A 15856-nucleotide genomic window follows, 5' to 3' on the forward strand; every position below is an offset into this window, starting at 1 on the left:
CCTGCCGATGCAGGGGACACGGGTTCGTGCCCCGGTCCGGGAGGATCCCACATGCCGCGGAGCGGCTGGGCCCGTGAGCCATGGCCACCGAGCCTGCGCATCCAGAGCCTGTGCTCCGCAACGGGAGAGGCCACAACAGTGAGAGGCCCGCGTACCGCAAAAAAAAAAAAAAAAAAAAAAAAAAAAAAATCCAGACCGTGCTTCTTACCCCCAAGCCATGGGCTAATGGGCACTCTGCAGGGTCATCTGTCCTCAGACTGTACTTGACCCTACACAGTGTGTTTAAGGGCAGGAGTAGGACTCAGAAAGCTTAGATTAAAGTCCTGGCTCTGCCTCTGGCCAGGCCCCTGGACAAGTCCTGTAAACTGTCTGAGCATCCTTCCTTCAATAAGTGTTTACTGAGCCCAACCATGGGCGCTGTTCTGGCTGCTGGAGAGCCAAGAGACATCCTGTTTCCTCCTTTGCACACGAAGGTGATGATAATTTCTGTCCCTTAGGATTGCATGAGGATTCAATGAGAATATTTGTAATTTTTTCAGCAGAATGACACCTAAGAAGCATTCCGAAAATGGTAGCAATAGTAGTAGAAATGGATTCGTTGCTCAGGCTGCCCTCACAGAGTATCACAGACTGGGCGGCTTAAACAGCAGAAATGTATTTCCTCACAGTTCTGGGGGCCGGAAGTCCAAGGTCGAGGTGCTGATAAGACTGGTTCCTTTTGAGGCGTCTCTTCTTGGCATGTAGACGGCCGCCTTCTCTGTGTCCTCACGCGTCTTCCTTCTGTGTGTCTGTGTCCAGACTTCCGCTTCTTAGAAGGACACCAGTTCTGTTGGATGAGGACCCACACTAAGGACCTCGTTTTAACTTAATTACCTCTTTAAAGGCTATCTCCAAACACAGTCACATTCTGAGGTCCTGGGGGTTAGGGCTTCCACATAAAAATTGGAGGGGAAACAATTCAGCCATAACAAAAAGCACTAGTAGCGGTGGTGACGGTGATGGTAGTAGATTTGCTATAATTGGAACTGTGCTGCAAGTCGGGACTTCTCAACCATCCCCTTCTGGCAGCCACTCCTGGGTCTCTCCTCTCACCCCACGAGGAGCACGGAGCTGACCTTCCCTAAGAGAATGGGAGATGGCAGATCACAGAGTGTGTGGTCCACGCCGTGTTTTACAGCTTGGCCTCAGCTGAGTGGGGCGGGTGGGAGGAGGCAGTGCGCTCCCTCCGGATGTGAGAGGCATGTCACCAGGAAGCCAGCCGTGGAGGGCAGGGAACCGCGGGCTCTGCTGGCCTCGAGGTGACCGCAGATACTTCCAGAAGATTCCCACACCACCCGTGTGTGACAACAAGGACCATTTCTAGGACTAGCAGCCTTAGCTTTTGTTGCTGCAAAGTGGGGGATGGCTGGACGGGAAGGGGCTGAGATTAAATCACCCAGAGAATGTTCTGCTGGTGTTTCAAGTAAAGGAGGGAGGGTCCAGATCCCGATACACCCCAGCCGCAGACATCTCGCTTCTAGGAAAGTGCGTCACCGAAGCCGAGCGGGGCCCTCCTGGACCAGGGCTGTAGCTGCTCGCCGGTAGTGCCGGCTGGCTGGAGAAACCTCCTAATTGGGACTCTGGGGGGAGGCAGTGGAGGGAAGAGGGAGGCTTGCGTCATGCAGAGGAGCTGAGCTGGGAAGAATTAGCTTCTTGCTGCCGGTTCTAAGTTTCCTTCCACTTTGGGGAGACCTGGGCTGCAAACTTCTAAGACAAATGGCTCCCGGAGGGCCAAGGAGACCAGCTTAGTGGCCGGGACAATTAGGGCAATGACCCAGAGCCAGAGGAAGCTGCAGGAGCCCACCTGATTCCCAGGTCCAGTCTGTGCCCAGCACCCCATAACTGCTCCAAGAAAGTCAGCAGAAATGAATTGTCCAGATAGCTTGAGCATAGAAACTGGTGCGTAAGAAAAGCTCACGCTTTCAGGGCACTTTCTACAGGCCAGGCAGGATGCGTGGGCTTCCCTCACATTCTTGTCTCCTACAAGCTGCACAAGACCCCTAAGAAGGAAGGCGTGTTATCATCACCCCATTTTACAGAGGAGGAAACTGAGGCATGAGGGCCAGTGACTTGTTCACAGTCAGAGTAACTGCAAAGCTTGGCTTCAAACTCCAGAGCCTGCACTTCGTCTTGCATTAAAAAGAAAGTGTTGTATGATTTAATTGTAAATAACTATAACTTGATTTTTTCTAAGTATGAATGGATACAAGTGGGGATTTTGTTTCCTGCTCCTTTGGCCTTCAGTATCACAGGGAGGGGAAAAAAGCAGTGTCTGTCCCTTCCATCCTTCCAGTGAGAAGGGACCTTTTTTTCCCCTTTGAATTGTGAACAATTTCAAACATCTACAAAAGTAGTGAGGAGACTAAGATGACTTGATCAGACCATAACGCACCCTGGCTTCGACAGTTACCAACTCACGGCCCAATGCGTTCCCTCTATTTTCCAGCCCTCTGCTTCTCCCCTAGAATATTTGTAAGGAAATCCCAGGTATTGTAGCCTTTCATCCATAAATATTTCTGCAGAGAAATATTATAAAGTCTCTACTTAAAACCTAAACACAATAACCACATTCCCATTATAGTGCCTTAAAAAATCAACAGTCCCCTTAATAGCATCAGATACCCCATCAGCATTGAAATTTCCCCAGTTGCCGCGGCATTTCTTTTACTGGTTGGTTTATTTGCCTCAGGGTCCAAATGAGAGCCACACAATTGCAACTGGTTGAAGTTTTCTAGGTCTCAGTTGATCTACAGATTCTCTCTCTCCTTTCTCTCTCTCACTCTCTCTTCCTTTTAATTTATTTAGTAAAGAAACTTAGTCAGGGCTTCCCTGGTGGCGCAGTGGTTGAGAGTCCGCCTGCCGATGCAGGGGACACGGGTTCGTGCCCCGGTCCGGGAGGATCCCACATGCCGCAGAGCGGCTGGGCCCGTGAGCCACGGCCTCTGAGCCTGCGCGTCCGGAGCCTGTGCTCTGCAACGGGAGAGGCCGCAACAGTGAGAGGCCCGCGTACCGCAAAAAAAAAAAAGAAAGAAAGAAAGAAACTTAGCCATTTGTCCTATAGAGTTTTCCACAGCCTGGATTTGCAACTGCATCCCTGTGGGGTCATTTAATATATGCCTCTGAACACTATATTTGCAGTAAATTGGAATTTAGAACTAGAGGCTTGATCATATTCAGATTTGATTTTTTTTTTCAAAATATTACTTCCTAGATGGTGCTGTGCATTTTATTAGAAGGCACGGAGTCTACCTGTCTCTCTTACTAGGATGCGGTGACCATTGACCACCCTTGTGTGCTCTATTATCTCAATAGGGGATACTTGAGGATATGAAATGTATTCAAGTATCAAAATGAGGATACTTGAATATTATGATTTCTCCTTGATTTATGAGTTGAAATACTTTCCCCCCAAAAGAATTTTTCCGTTAACAACTTTTTGGTTACCTGAAGGTTTAGTTCATCTAGGAAAAGCATGGTAAATGCTCAGTTCTCTTCCATGACTTAACAATTTTCAGAATAGTGAATTGTTTCCTTAGCGTCTTCTAAGGTGACAGATGAGTTTGGATGGGGGCAGAGGGAGGCATCTTTTTGTTTTGTTTTTGTTAGTATTATTATGTCCTTAAGGATTTTTAATACGTCTGATATATTTCAATCCACTGCCATTATTACTCTTATTGATACCAAATTGACCCATCACCCACCTCTTCCAAGTTGGTGAGTCCTTTTGATATGGCCCCAGGAGTCTTTTTTTTTTAATTCTTTTTTTAAATTTTATTTATTTATTTATTTTTGGCTGTGTTGGGTCTTCGTTTCTGTGCGAGGGCTTTCTCTAGTTGTGGCGAGCAGGGGCCACTCTTTTTTTTTTTTTTTTTTTGCGGTACGCGGGCCTCTCACTGTTGTGGCCTCTCCCGTTGCGGAGCACAGGCTCCGGACGCGCAGGCTCAGAGGCCGTGGCTCACGGGCCCAGCCGCTCCTCGGCATGTGGGATCTTCCCGGACCGGGGCACGAACCCGCGTCCCCTGCATCGGCAGGCGGCCTCTCAACCACTGCGCCTCCAGGGAAGCCCCCTTGTTTCTTTTAATGATAGTTAGATACCAAAATCTGGGCACTGGGGCTGCTCCTGGTTCTAGCATTGGTTGTTGTTTCAAGGCCCTGTGAATGGACAACTCAGAAATACTTTTTTAAAGATAAAACACATACTGATACTTCCAATTCAATTTCAGGACATTTTAAAAATAATCTCATTGGTCTTTTGTCTCTCTTTTCTCCATTCTGAAAACCTAGTTTCTTCCGCAGCAACAGAATTACTCACTACTTGATCCCACAAATACCCACGACAGTTTCAGAACAGCAATATCAACACTGTGATTACTGAAAATAGTTTCAGATTATCTGTACTTCTCAGGAGGTATCCCACCAGGGATACAGTCCCCCCCTTTCTGTGCTGCAAAGTCTCTGAAATGGTTTCTTTCTGTGTAATTTTGCTACAATTCAATATACAGTGAGGTTCATTTGTTTCATTTGGGTTTCGATTTTTAGGGATTGATTTTTTTATTTAATTTTATTCTATAATTATGTAGCATATTTACATGGTTCCAAAGTTAAATCTACAAAGCAAAGTTAATTCAGAAAAAAATCAGCCTGAATTCTGGTCCTCCTCCTTCCCAAGAGAAATGATTTCTTTTTGTTTGTTGGTTTGGTTCAGTTTTCCCTTCCATGTCTTTAACATAAACAAAAGCTACGCATGTTTAAATGTGTACCGTCGCCTTCTTAGATAAATGACAGTGTACTCCACATACTTTCTCCATTTTGCTTTTTTATTTACATTGTATCCTGGAGGTCTCTCTGTAAGAGTATATAGAGATATTCCTTGTCCCTTTTTAAAAAATCTGTATCGTGTTCCATTATGTGGATCTCCCATTGTTTAGTCAGCCAGCTCCCTAGTGATGACATTTTGGTTGTTTCCAGTCTTTTACTATAACAAAGATTTCTGCAGTGAATAGTTTTGTGCCTACATTTTTTCATACTGTCACATATAACTCTGAAACAGATTCTTAGAAATGAGATTGCTGGGTCAAAAGGTAAATGTGTATAATTTTGCTGCTATTGCCAAACCGCCCCCGTTATTTTTTTAATTTTTTAATTTAATTTTTAACTGGGAATATATTTACACGATTCAAAAACCAACAAATGTAAAAAGATAAACTTATAGCAGGCAGACATCCTCCATCTCACGCCATGCCACCCCAGTCCCTCATCTGCCTGGTTCTATCCCACCCAACCTTGAAATTCTCCACACTCCAGGGAACCACTGTTGTTAATTTCTTACATATCCTTCCAGGATGTTTTGTGCGAATCCGTGCAAAAGAGATAGAAAAGTAGAGGGAAAGACAAAGGGAGGGTGCAAAAGAGAATTTCCCCGACTTGTTTTTAACTCCAGAATCTAGCAGGTTATACTCTCCTAGACTCTCGAGCCCGCGATGTACTGCCTCCATCAGAAACAGGAGGCACGTCAGTTCAGCCCTTTTCCCCACAACCATTGAGGTAGCTAATACTGGCTCCTGTAATAGCCTGAGGCTCAGAGAGGTTGAGTGATTTTCCCAGGGTCACACAGTAAATGGCAAAGCTGTGCTCTGTCGTCCTTTCTCTCGGCTTTGGCTGCACATTCTGCACCCTGGCCCCCCCACCATCACACACACACACACACACACACACACACACACACACACCTTTCAGTTACAGGGGTGACCCCCTGGGCCTCTGCTGTCTAAGGTGGAGTTGCCTGTCCCACCATCTAGATCTGAAGTCCCCCCACAAGCACACTCACCCACACACCCCAGCCATGCTCAGGGCAGCCCAGTCTGCTTAGAATCCAAGACCAAGGACCTGAGGAAGTCAATCAGCGCTGACCCCCAGTAACAAGAGCAGGTGTGGAGAACCCCCAGCCCTCACCTGGCAGCTGTATGTACCTCGGCAGATAGAGGGCTGCGTCTAAGGTCTCAGGTCCACAAATCTGAAGCCAGATCCAGGTGGTCCCCTGTGCACTGACCAGTCCTCAACCTTCCTGAGCCTTGGTTTCCTTTTTGTAGCAGCACAGGACAGTGATTCGCACGTCATCCTCATCGTGATGGTGAAACGGGACTGGTCCGTGATGGGCTTAACCCAGTGCCAGGCACACAGGAAGGGCTCATGGGACCAGAGCCCAGTGTGTGTATGGAGCACAGCCTCCACCCCATGGCTGCCCAGAGCCCAGCCCCTTGGAAGCAATAGAGGTGCAGAAGACAATTCTATTGTCTTCCTGGACCTGAGGGAGAGGCCTCTTAACCCTTAGCCTCCTCCTCTTTGGATGCAGCTACAGGACGAGTGGTTCACATCCCAGAGTAAATGTTCTGAAGCAACCCCTGTCCTGCCTCCGTCTTGGACTCTGGGCCTGGACCTGGAGGATGATGCTGTGGTCATGACTCCACCCAACCACACTACCATCACCCTGTCCCCATCTTCTTTGTCATATCTGAAGACAATTCCCTGTGAATGTGCTTTAAGGCACCTGTCAAGACATTCTTTGTCCCTTATTTTTTTAAATAGTAGTGATCACAATTGGCCTAAACCCGAAAAAATAATATTTACCCAGATTTTGCACTTACTGGAGAAGGCACCACACAATTCTAATGGTGTAATTAATTCGCAATTACATTGATTAAAGTATATTAAAACATCAAGCTTGTTTCTTAATCTACTCCAGCAAAGTTCAGCAATTGAATTGCTATGAAACAAGATAACCGAAATGAGGGTATTTAACCTACGTATTAAATACCACTTAGTGTTTCTGATTAGTATTTTTAGGGTCTAATTGGTATCTAATTAACTTGCTATAGGCTATCTTTTCACAATACCAATTAAATTTCCAAACATTCTTTATAAACACACGGCCATGAAAAGGAGGAGATGAAGCATTGTCATGGGCCTGAGTTAATCAAGAGACATTGGCGTGGTATTGTTTTATGTCTATAAATACCCAGGCTTATTAAAATTCATCCAGCATAGCTTTTCACCATTAATTGCTATTTAATCAATTTGAAATAATTGAGGAAATCTGTGAGACCAGCTGTCATTGTTAGAGACAGACAAAGGGCCCAGAAAATAGGAGTGTGGGGCAGGAGGTCAAGAAGCAGCAGGAACGTGCAGCAACACGGATGCAACTAGAGATGTTCCTGCTAAGTGAACTGAGTCAGACAGAGAAAGACAGACACCACGCGATGTCACTCATATGTGAAATCTAAAATACGACACAAATGAAGTTGTCTACGAAGCAGAAACAGACTCACAGAGAACAGACTTGTGGTTGCCAAGGGGGAGAGGGCTGGGGGAAGGATGGATTGGGAGTTTGGGGTTAGCAGATGCTACCATAGCAGATGCTATATTTAATGCTAAAGTATTATATATAGGATGGATAAACAACAAGGTCCTACTGTATAGCACAGGGAACTATATTCACTATCCTGTGATAAACCATATGGAAAAGAATATTTTAAAAAAAGAATGTATAGGGCTTCCCTGGTGGCGCAGTGGTTGAGAGTCCGCCTGCCGATGCAGGCGACGCGGGTTTGTGCCCCAGTCCGGGAAGATCCCACATGCCGCGGAGCGGCTGGGCCCGTGAGCCATGGCCGCTGAGCCTGCGTGTCCAGAGCCTGTGCTCCACAACGGGAGAGGCCACAACGGTGAGAGGCCCGCGTACCGGAAAAAAAAATAATAATAAAAAAAGGATGTATAAATGTATATAAATGAATTACTTCGCAGAAGTTAACACAACATTGTAAATCAACTTTATTCTTCAATTTTTAATAAAAGAGGAAGGGAGGGGAGGTGGGGCGTTTATGCAGTTATGGCTGGGATATGTAGAGTGGAGATTAGAGGAAAAGTGATGCTGAATTTCCAGACGGGGTTTTCTTGCCAGTGCTCCACCTCTAGAGGATGGTTACAGTTGAAATCCCAACTTGGAACAAGTTTGAAAGAGAGAGTTATCTACATACTGGAGTTCTTAGGAGGAACTGCCCCGGCCCAGGCAGAGAAAGGCATGGGAGCCCAGGTGTAGAAGCAAAGACCCTCAGCTACCCAGGAGCTGTGTGATATATTGTAAGTCACTTAGCCTCTCTGAGCCTGTTTCGCCATCTGTAAAAAACAAGACTGGCTTCATGCCTGTGTGGGGGTTCAGGGCTCCACGCTCAGAAGGACCCCACGTTCAGTTAAATGCTCTGCTGCCGTCTCTGGAAATTCTTCATAATTTTTGAACAAGGGGGCCTCCATTTGCATTTTGCACTGGACCTGCAAATTATGTAGCCAGTCTTGGTCAAGTACCTCCCTGTGGGGTTGCTGTGGGAATCGAGTGGGAGAGGACTCACTGAAACCACCCTGCCCGGTACCTTGCTTAGAGTAAATCACTCAGCAAATGGAGCAGCACACCAAAGTGAGCTCCCAGAGGACAGAGGCTCCAGTGGCCTGTGGTATCCGCCCGGCCGGCCCTCCCTGGGAGGAGGGACCCTAGGAAAGCTGGGCTCCTGGACACTCTCTGTCTGTTGGCCCAGCCTGTGGGAAAGCGCTGGGCCTCTGCTGGCGCGTGCTCGCTGCCGCCCTGCTTGAGTGGTTGCCCTCTCCGCAGCTGATGGCCTGGGAGCCAGAGCAGGAAGAGGAGGTTACCATGGTGACCGCCCGGCCCAACTTTCAAGACAGCATCCACGTGGGCTTTGTGTCGGGCCTGAAGAAGTTCACTGAGTACTTCACCTCAGTGCTGTGCTTCACCACCCCCGGCGACGGGCCTCGCAGCACCCCGCAGCTGGTGCGCACCCACGAGGACGGTAGGCAGCGCCCTAACCCCGGCTCCCTCTGCCCCCACCCCCCTCCGCGGGCCAGGCTGAGCGCTCCAGGCCCAGGACGGCCCTGCTCTTGTCTTCGAGCCGGGGGTCACCCCTGGAGCCCCACGGGCTGTCTTGAGGACGGTGGTCTCTCTCCGGCTCTAACTGGCATGGGGTGGGTGGGGGACCCTTTTGGGTACAGTGCCAGGGCCCGTGGGACACCTGAGCTTCACTGAAATCCTGGACACCTCGCTGAAGGTCAGCTGGCAAGAACCAGGGGAGAAGAACGGCATTCTCACAGGTAGGCGCCACGGCATCGCTGCCCCGGGGTGAGACGGGCGGCAAAGGCCCTCCCGTCCATGCCCCTCCCTTCGACCTAGTGTCATCCAGAGCCTCCCAGCAGGCCACTCTTTCTTCGAAAGGACTCATGGGAGGCTCTCAGCCCCTGTGCTCTGAGCCGCATCCCAGATCTTCAGCCGCAGTGACCCACCCTCCCTCCTGCAATCCACACCCAATGAGGGGCACCCACCCAGGTTACACCCGGGGCCCCAGGCACGATGCTCCCACCTCCCTCGGCCCCCTCCTTCCAATGCGTGTCTAACTGCCAGACTAGTAAGGAAGTGAGAAGCAGGGCAGAAGGTTAAGGTCCCAGCCAAGCTCACACCACACTGGGGCCTCTCCCCAGGATATCGGATCTCCTGGGAGGAGTATAACCGGACCAACACCCGCGTGACGCACTACCTGCCCAACGTCACCCTGGAGTACCGCGTCACGGGCCTCACTGCACTCACCACCTACACCATCGAGGTGGCCGCCATGACCGCCAAGGGCCAGGGCCAGGTGTCTGCCTCAACCATCTCCTCCGGGGTGCCTCCAGGTGGGTGCCTGCCCCCAGCGCTGGGCTCCTGGCCTCTTGTTCTCCTGTTCGGGAGGAGGCCCCTTCTTCAGGAAGATTGGCTTCTTCCCACACAGCTCTCCCCTCCCTGGAGTCTGGGGTTCCCGGGTCCTCCCAGGGCCGGCTGCATCCTCGTGATGGTGAGGCCGTGTGGGCTGCTGCCGCTTCCTCCCCTGACTCTCAGTGGAGCCCGGGCCCCCGCAGAACCCCACCCTTGCCTCCTTCCGCCACTGCCCCCTCCCTCTGCTCCCCCATCCTTCTCCAGGCTCTGCATCAAGCAGCGGTATCTATGATTCCGGGGAAGAATTCTCACTGTCGCCCAAAAGGTCCAAACGGATTCCAACCAGTGGAAATGTTGGTTGGGAAGGGGATAGAGCAGGGTGAGAATAACCTCACCCCCGGTGTAAACAGCAAGCTTTGGCCCCCATCGCGCTTCTGCCAGGCTCTGTGACCCTGAGCAGGTCAAGCGTCCCCCTCTGTGCCTCAGTTTCCCCATCTGTGTCTATGGAGAGACACACCGGATAGCCACGTGGTCCTGTCTGGGTCTGTAAGTCTGTGTTTGTGCGATGCGGCCAGAATCCCTCGACCTGCCCACCGAGGTGGTTGAGATACCTGAGCTTCAGTTGACCCCAGGTGATACACTGTAGTGCTCACCTGGCCCAGAGCTCAGTGCATCCGTGCACTTAGCCCTCCCAACAACCCTGAGGTAGGCAATATTGTTATCATCTGCATTTTACCGAGGAAGACACTGCGGCACAGAAAGGTTAGGTAACTTGCCCAAAGGCACACAGCATCAGAAGCAGTGGAGTTGGATTTCAACTCAGACAGTCCGACCCCGGAATCTGTTCTCTCTCTGTTCACCCTGAACCCCAAGGTTCCTGGTCAGAATACAGGGACTTTGGGAATTCCCTGGTGGTGTAGCGGTTAAGAATCTGCCTGCCAATGCAGGGGACATGGGTTCGAGCCCTGGTCCTAGAAGATCCCACATGCTGCGGAGCAACTAAGCCCGTGCGCCACAACTACTGAGCCTGCACTCTAGAGCCCGCGAGCCACAACTACTGAGCCCGTGTGCCTAGAGCCCGTGCTCCACAAGAGAAGCCACCGCAGTGAGAAGCCCACGCACCTCAACGAAGAGTAGCCCCCTCTCGCTGCAACTAGAGAAAGCCCGTGTGCAGCAACGAAGACCCAACGCAGCCAAAAACTAAATAAAGTTAATAATTTTTAAAAAAAAAAAGAATACAGGGGCTTCCTCCCGTCCTCATCCCTCCTTCTAACCTCCCTCAGCCATTATTGGTTTGGGAGGGCTGTAATGGGTTGTGTGTAGATGGAGAAGATTCATTCAGGAAGCCCAGCCCCCGTTTCCTGGCCCTGGGGGGTTCTCTCAGCCCCGAGCCTACCTCGGTCCCTAGTCTGAACACAGTGAGCCTTAGATGCAGGGCCGAAGGCCGTGTTGTGGGTTGAGGCCTCGGCCATGCTCCTACTCCGAGGTGTCTAGGAAATGTGCGACACACAGCCCACTCCCCCCCAGCCCCGTGCCTGGAGAGTCCTGTGGGAGGTGGAAGGACCTTCTTCTCACTCCTTTCCTGCCCTGTTTTCCTTTTCCAGAACTCCCAGGAGCCCCCACCAACCTGGGCATTTCCAACATTGGCCCCCGCTCCGTGACCTTGCAGTTCAGGCCAGGTTATGATGGGAAGACCTCCATCTCCCGCTGGCTGGTGGAGGCCCAGGTAAAGCTGCCAGAGGAGAGCCCTACAGCCTGGGCAGCCTGCTCCCCGGCCTTGGCCGCACGCCTGCTCTTGAGAGCAAATCACATGTGTGTTTCAATCTGTGTGAGTTTCACATGCAACTATCAGAAGGTCAGATACACCAAAAATGCCCACAGTTCCACCTCCACCTCACCTGTGTACACACACACACACACACACACACACACACACTCCTCCTCTGGTCAGGGTGGTGACTGGCTAGCCTAGAGAAATAACCAGCTGCTTGCTGCAGCCCTTTACACCCATGGGTCTCACCTTTGCCTGCACCAGGGGAGTGTTCAGAAGTTCCAGCACCTGGATCCCACCCCCAGAAATTCTGATTTTGATTTAGCTGGGGTTTTACGAAGCATGCCAGGGTGTTGGGGAGAATCACCCGGGAAGCTTACTGTTGATAAATATGTAGGTCCTGGGCACCACCCCCGGGGATTCTGATTGGCTGGGTCAAGGGTAGCGCCCAGGAGTGGGTTTATAATAAGCAGCCCGTGAGATTCTGATGCAGGAGGGCTTGGGGTCCCACTTGAAGGCTTGTTTAAGGGCCTGGAAAGATGGGGGCCCCCTGTGGTGCCCTCCGGGTGAGCCCTGGGGTTTGTGTCAAGACCTTCCCTGGGCCGGGCTGTTCCTCCCGGGAGCTGGGGCTCAGAGCACCCCCATCTCAGCCCGGCAGGCTGGCCAGGCCTAAGGGTGTCTCCATTTTCAGGTGGGCGTGGTCGGGGAGGGAGAGGAGTGGCTGCTGATTCACCAGCTCCCCAACGAGCCCGACGCCCGGTCCATGGAGGTGCCCGACCTGAACCCCTTCACCTACTACAGGTAATGGGTGAGGAAGGGGCGGGGGCTGCCCGGCCTGGGACGGGCTTTGGCCCTGGGGTCCTGCCCTCACCATTTTGCTCACCCGTCTCCGCCCATCTCAGCTTCCGCATGCGCCAGGTGAATATCGTGGGCACTAGCCCACCCAGCCAGCCTTCCAGAAAGATCCAGACCCTCCAGGCGCCCCCTGACATGGCCCCGGCCAACGTGACGCTGCGCACGGCGAGTGAGACCAGCCTGTGGCTCCGCTGGGTGGTGAGGCTCCCGCGAGGGCGGCGGGGGTGGGACGTCTCCTCGGGCCTCAGCACCCTGCAGAGGTGTCACTGCCTCAAAGCAGGCGTCCACGGGATTCCCTCCAGGCCCCTCCTCTGTTCTGAGCATCAGTCTTAGTCCAATGAACAAACGCCCCACGTGAAAAAAAGCTCGAAAATACTGTTCATTGAGTATTGCCACACGCCAAGCATTTTACGTTATTTTTCTTCCATTTAATCCTCCCAGTAATCCTGCAAAGGACATGGTACTCTCCCAATTTACAGCTAAGAAAACAGGCTCCGAGAGGTTAGGAATTCACCCACAGTCACACAGCTCCCGGGGTGGTTCTGGGCTTCGGATGTAAGTTGTCTCACCCACCAAGTCAGAGAGGGAGGGGTTGCTTCTCAGGTTGAGGGGGGGTCGGGGAGGCATTAGGCTCTGTCCCCACAGATCAGGGTTCCACATCGAGGGTCATTACCCCGGTGACCCTGCACGAGTGAGTAATCCGTGCAGAGGGCTTCTCCTCCTGCCAAGCTGGGTTCTGAGTGCTGTCAGAGTTGGACCTTGAACCCTCTCCACGAGCCTGTGACAGTGATCCTGGCCCCCACTTTACAGATGAGGAAACTGAGGCAGAGAGAGGTGGAATAACTGGCCCAAGACCCCCCACACCCCCTAGTTAACAGCAGGGCTCGGGATCCCAACCCAGGGAGTCTGGCCCCCAAAATCCACCGCCCTAACCCCTGAGCCAGCCCATCTTCTGGGGAACAGGAGAGAGCATTTCTCCCCCAGGACATCGCCTGGAACCGCGTTTCCTGGCGCGGTCGCCACAAAGCAGCAACCCAAGAGGAATTCCTAGACGAGCAGACGTGGGGCCAGCACCGAACAGCCCGGCTCCTTAGAGAATCCAGGAATGATAGCTTCAGGGGGAGCTGCCTGCCTCCACTTCACCAGGCCCCTCCGGCCATGCAACTCTTTTTTGCTTCCACTAAAATGTCTTACTAGTTGCCCCAAACTCAACTTGCAAAACCCCGAGCTGTGGGCTGAGGTTTACCAGAAAGTCATTGCTGCCTTCCGCTTGCCTGGACACGCCTGATGGAGGCGCTAATGGCCGTCAGCCCAGACAAGCGCTAGTTATGAATGACGACGCCCCTCCCAGGCGGCTGGGACCAGCGCCAGGCAGAGCTGTCAGGCCCAGTTCGCCCCTCGCCGACCCCCCGCTTCTCACCTCAGCTCTGCTCCCCTCCAGGCTGCTCCCCGCGTCCCTTCTGCATCTCACTTTAAGGTTTCCAAATACTAAAAGGCTAAAAAGTCTGGTACGTAGGGTGGGAGCTGGAGGGGGAATAAAAGGCAGGGGTTGCACTGTGCGGGGCCCCGGGCCCCTCCGGTCCCACCTAATGGCGCATGGCCCGTTGCCTTTCCTTAGCAGGTAGGAGGGCATGTGCTCGAGGCCCATCTCAAGCTCTCAGGCCCATTGATTGCTGTGTTAATGGCCTCTAGTCTGCTTCACTGAGTGTCTGTAGGAGCGGGGGCTGGCAGGAGGGACGGGGGATGTAGGCGGTGAGGCAGAGGCCGAGCAGCCAGAGAAAGTAGGTCAGGACGTGCAGGGCCTGTGGATCATGGGCTCGTCGGAGCCTCTGGGGAAGCAGAATGCGGGCAGGTGAGGGCTGAGGATGCCCCAGCTCCAGCCCTGTCACCTTCAGAGGAGAATCTGAAGGCTGGGCCCTCAGCTCGCGCCTGCTTCAGATCCCAGGCTGCCCCCAGTGTACAAAGACCTCCACCGCTTATCAGCACTGCCCAAGTTCATCCGCATGACCTTGAGCCGGTGACCACAGCCCCACCAGCCTAATCATAGACTCAGGAGATGAAGCTGTCTTTTTTCTCTTCACTGAGACTCAAACAAAAAGGAGGAGGCTGAAACTGCAGCGGGAGAGACGGAGGTGTGCTGGATGGAAGGACCTCCTGACAGTGACTGGAGCTCCGCCCATGCCTGAGATGCTGCCTTCACGTGCCTGCTTCTCCAAGGGCAGACACAACCTGAGACCAGGCGTGCCGTAGGCAGTTAAATACGTATATGTTGGCAGGCTGAGTGAGGGAGTTAAGTGGCAGAGACAGCCACTGCCACAGGTGCTGAGTGTGGGACAGACAGCCTTTATGCCTCTCTTCACCAGGGCCAACTCCCCTGGCAGGGTCATAAATTTGTCACCTGCACAATGAAGAGTGGATGCTGCCTCTCCTCTGAGCCCAGGGTAGAGAGACAGGGAGATGGTGGGACTGTCAGAAGCACAGAGTTACACAACTAAGCCACACCCAGGGGTGAGAGCGCCTCACATGGGCGCTGACGGGCTGGACAGTGGGCTGGGTAATCCCGAAGGCTGCCTGGAAGAGGCAGCACGAGCCAGGCAGTTCTTCCATACGCTAGGTGGGCCTGGCCTCACAGCTGCTTTTCCCACCCCTGCCCTCCCGCAGCCTCTCCCAGAGATGGAATACAACGGGAACCCTGAGTCGGTGGGCTACAAGATCAAGTACAGCCGGGCGGACGGCCACGGCAAGACACTGAGCCATGTGGTCCAAGACCGCGTGGAACGGGAGTACACCATCGAAGACCTGGAGGAGTGGACGGAGTACCGCGTCCAGGTGCAGGCCTTCAACGCCATCGGGAGCGGGCCCTGGAGCCAGACGGTGTTGGGCAGGACCCGGGAGTCAGGTACTGCGCCCTCATGCCAGCTACCCCACCCGCTTCACCGCCCTGGGGCCTGGGGATACCCCCCCACCTTTGTCTCTTTGCCCTCAGGGCCTTCTAAGGGCTCAAAGGCTGGAGCTGTCGTGCGAAAATGTCCTGGGCTCCTTTTCCTACTTGTGCTCAGCGTCCCGCAGAGCACCCTGTGTGTGTGTGGCCGCGCCTTCCAGAACCTGGTTTTCCCAGCACTGCTTCCAGAGGTTCCCAGGAGGGGCTTCCCGCCTCTGTGTCCCCACTTTTAACCCTGACACCCAGCAGTGCCTGTGAGACCCCAAGATGGAGGTGGGGGGGTGGGGAGAGGGTACGGGTTGGGTGAGCTCTCAGAACATTCCAGAAGCAGCAGCGGCTCATAGGGGCCTGGCAAGGGGACATCCACAGAATATGTGCTCCCGGCCTACAGGCAGCCCTCATCCAGCCGCGTGTGGCGTGTAGCTCTGTGGCTTTTTCCTAACGCCCTTTAAATGATGGCTGCTTTCCCACCCTAGCCCCTCCCCCACCCCTCGCTGCTACGGCA

General features: G+C 52.7%; 1 protein-coding gene across 1 annotated transcript in view; it reads left to right on the plus strand.

Moving 5' to 3' along the window:
* SDK2 (sidekick cell adhesion molecule 2) overlaps nt 1-15856 on the plus strand; it is a 93803-nt gene that overhangs the window by 33410 nt on the left and 44537 nt on the right. Inside the window, exons 16-22 of the mRNA XM_060135284.1 lie at nt 8696-8891; nt 9091-9189; nt 9574-9765; nt 11389-11510; nt 12247-12356; nt 12458-12608; nt 15072-15309. Of these exons, the coding sequence (XP_059991267.1) occupies nt 8696-8891; nt 9091-9189; nt 9574-9765; nt 11389-11510; nt 12247-12356; nt 12458-12608; nt 15072-15309 (1108 nt within the window). The remainder of the gene's footprint in view (nt 1-8695; nt 8892-9090; nt 9190-9573; nt 9766-11388; nt 11511-12246; nt 12357-12457; nt 12609-15071; nt 15310-15856) is intronic.

This window comes from Lagenorhynchus albirostris, chromosome 20 (assembly GCF_949774975.1).
Source record: "Lagenorhynchus albirostris chromosome 20, mLagAlb1.1, whole genome shotgun sequence".
In the NCBI taxonomy this organism is placed as follows: Eukaryota; Metazoa; Chordata; class Mammalia; order Artiodactyla; family Delphinidae; genus Lagenorhynchus; species Lagenorhynchus albirostris.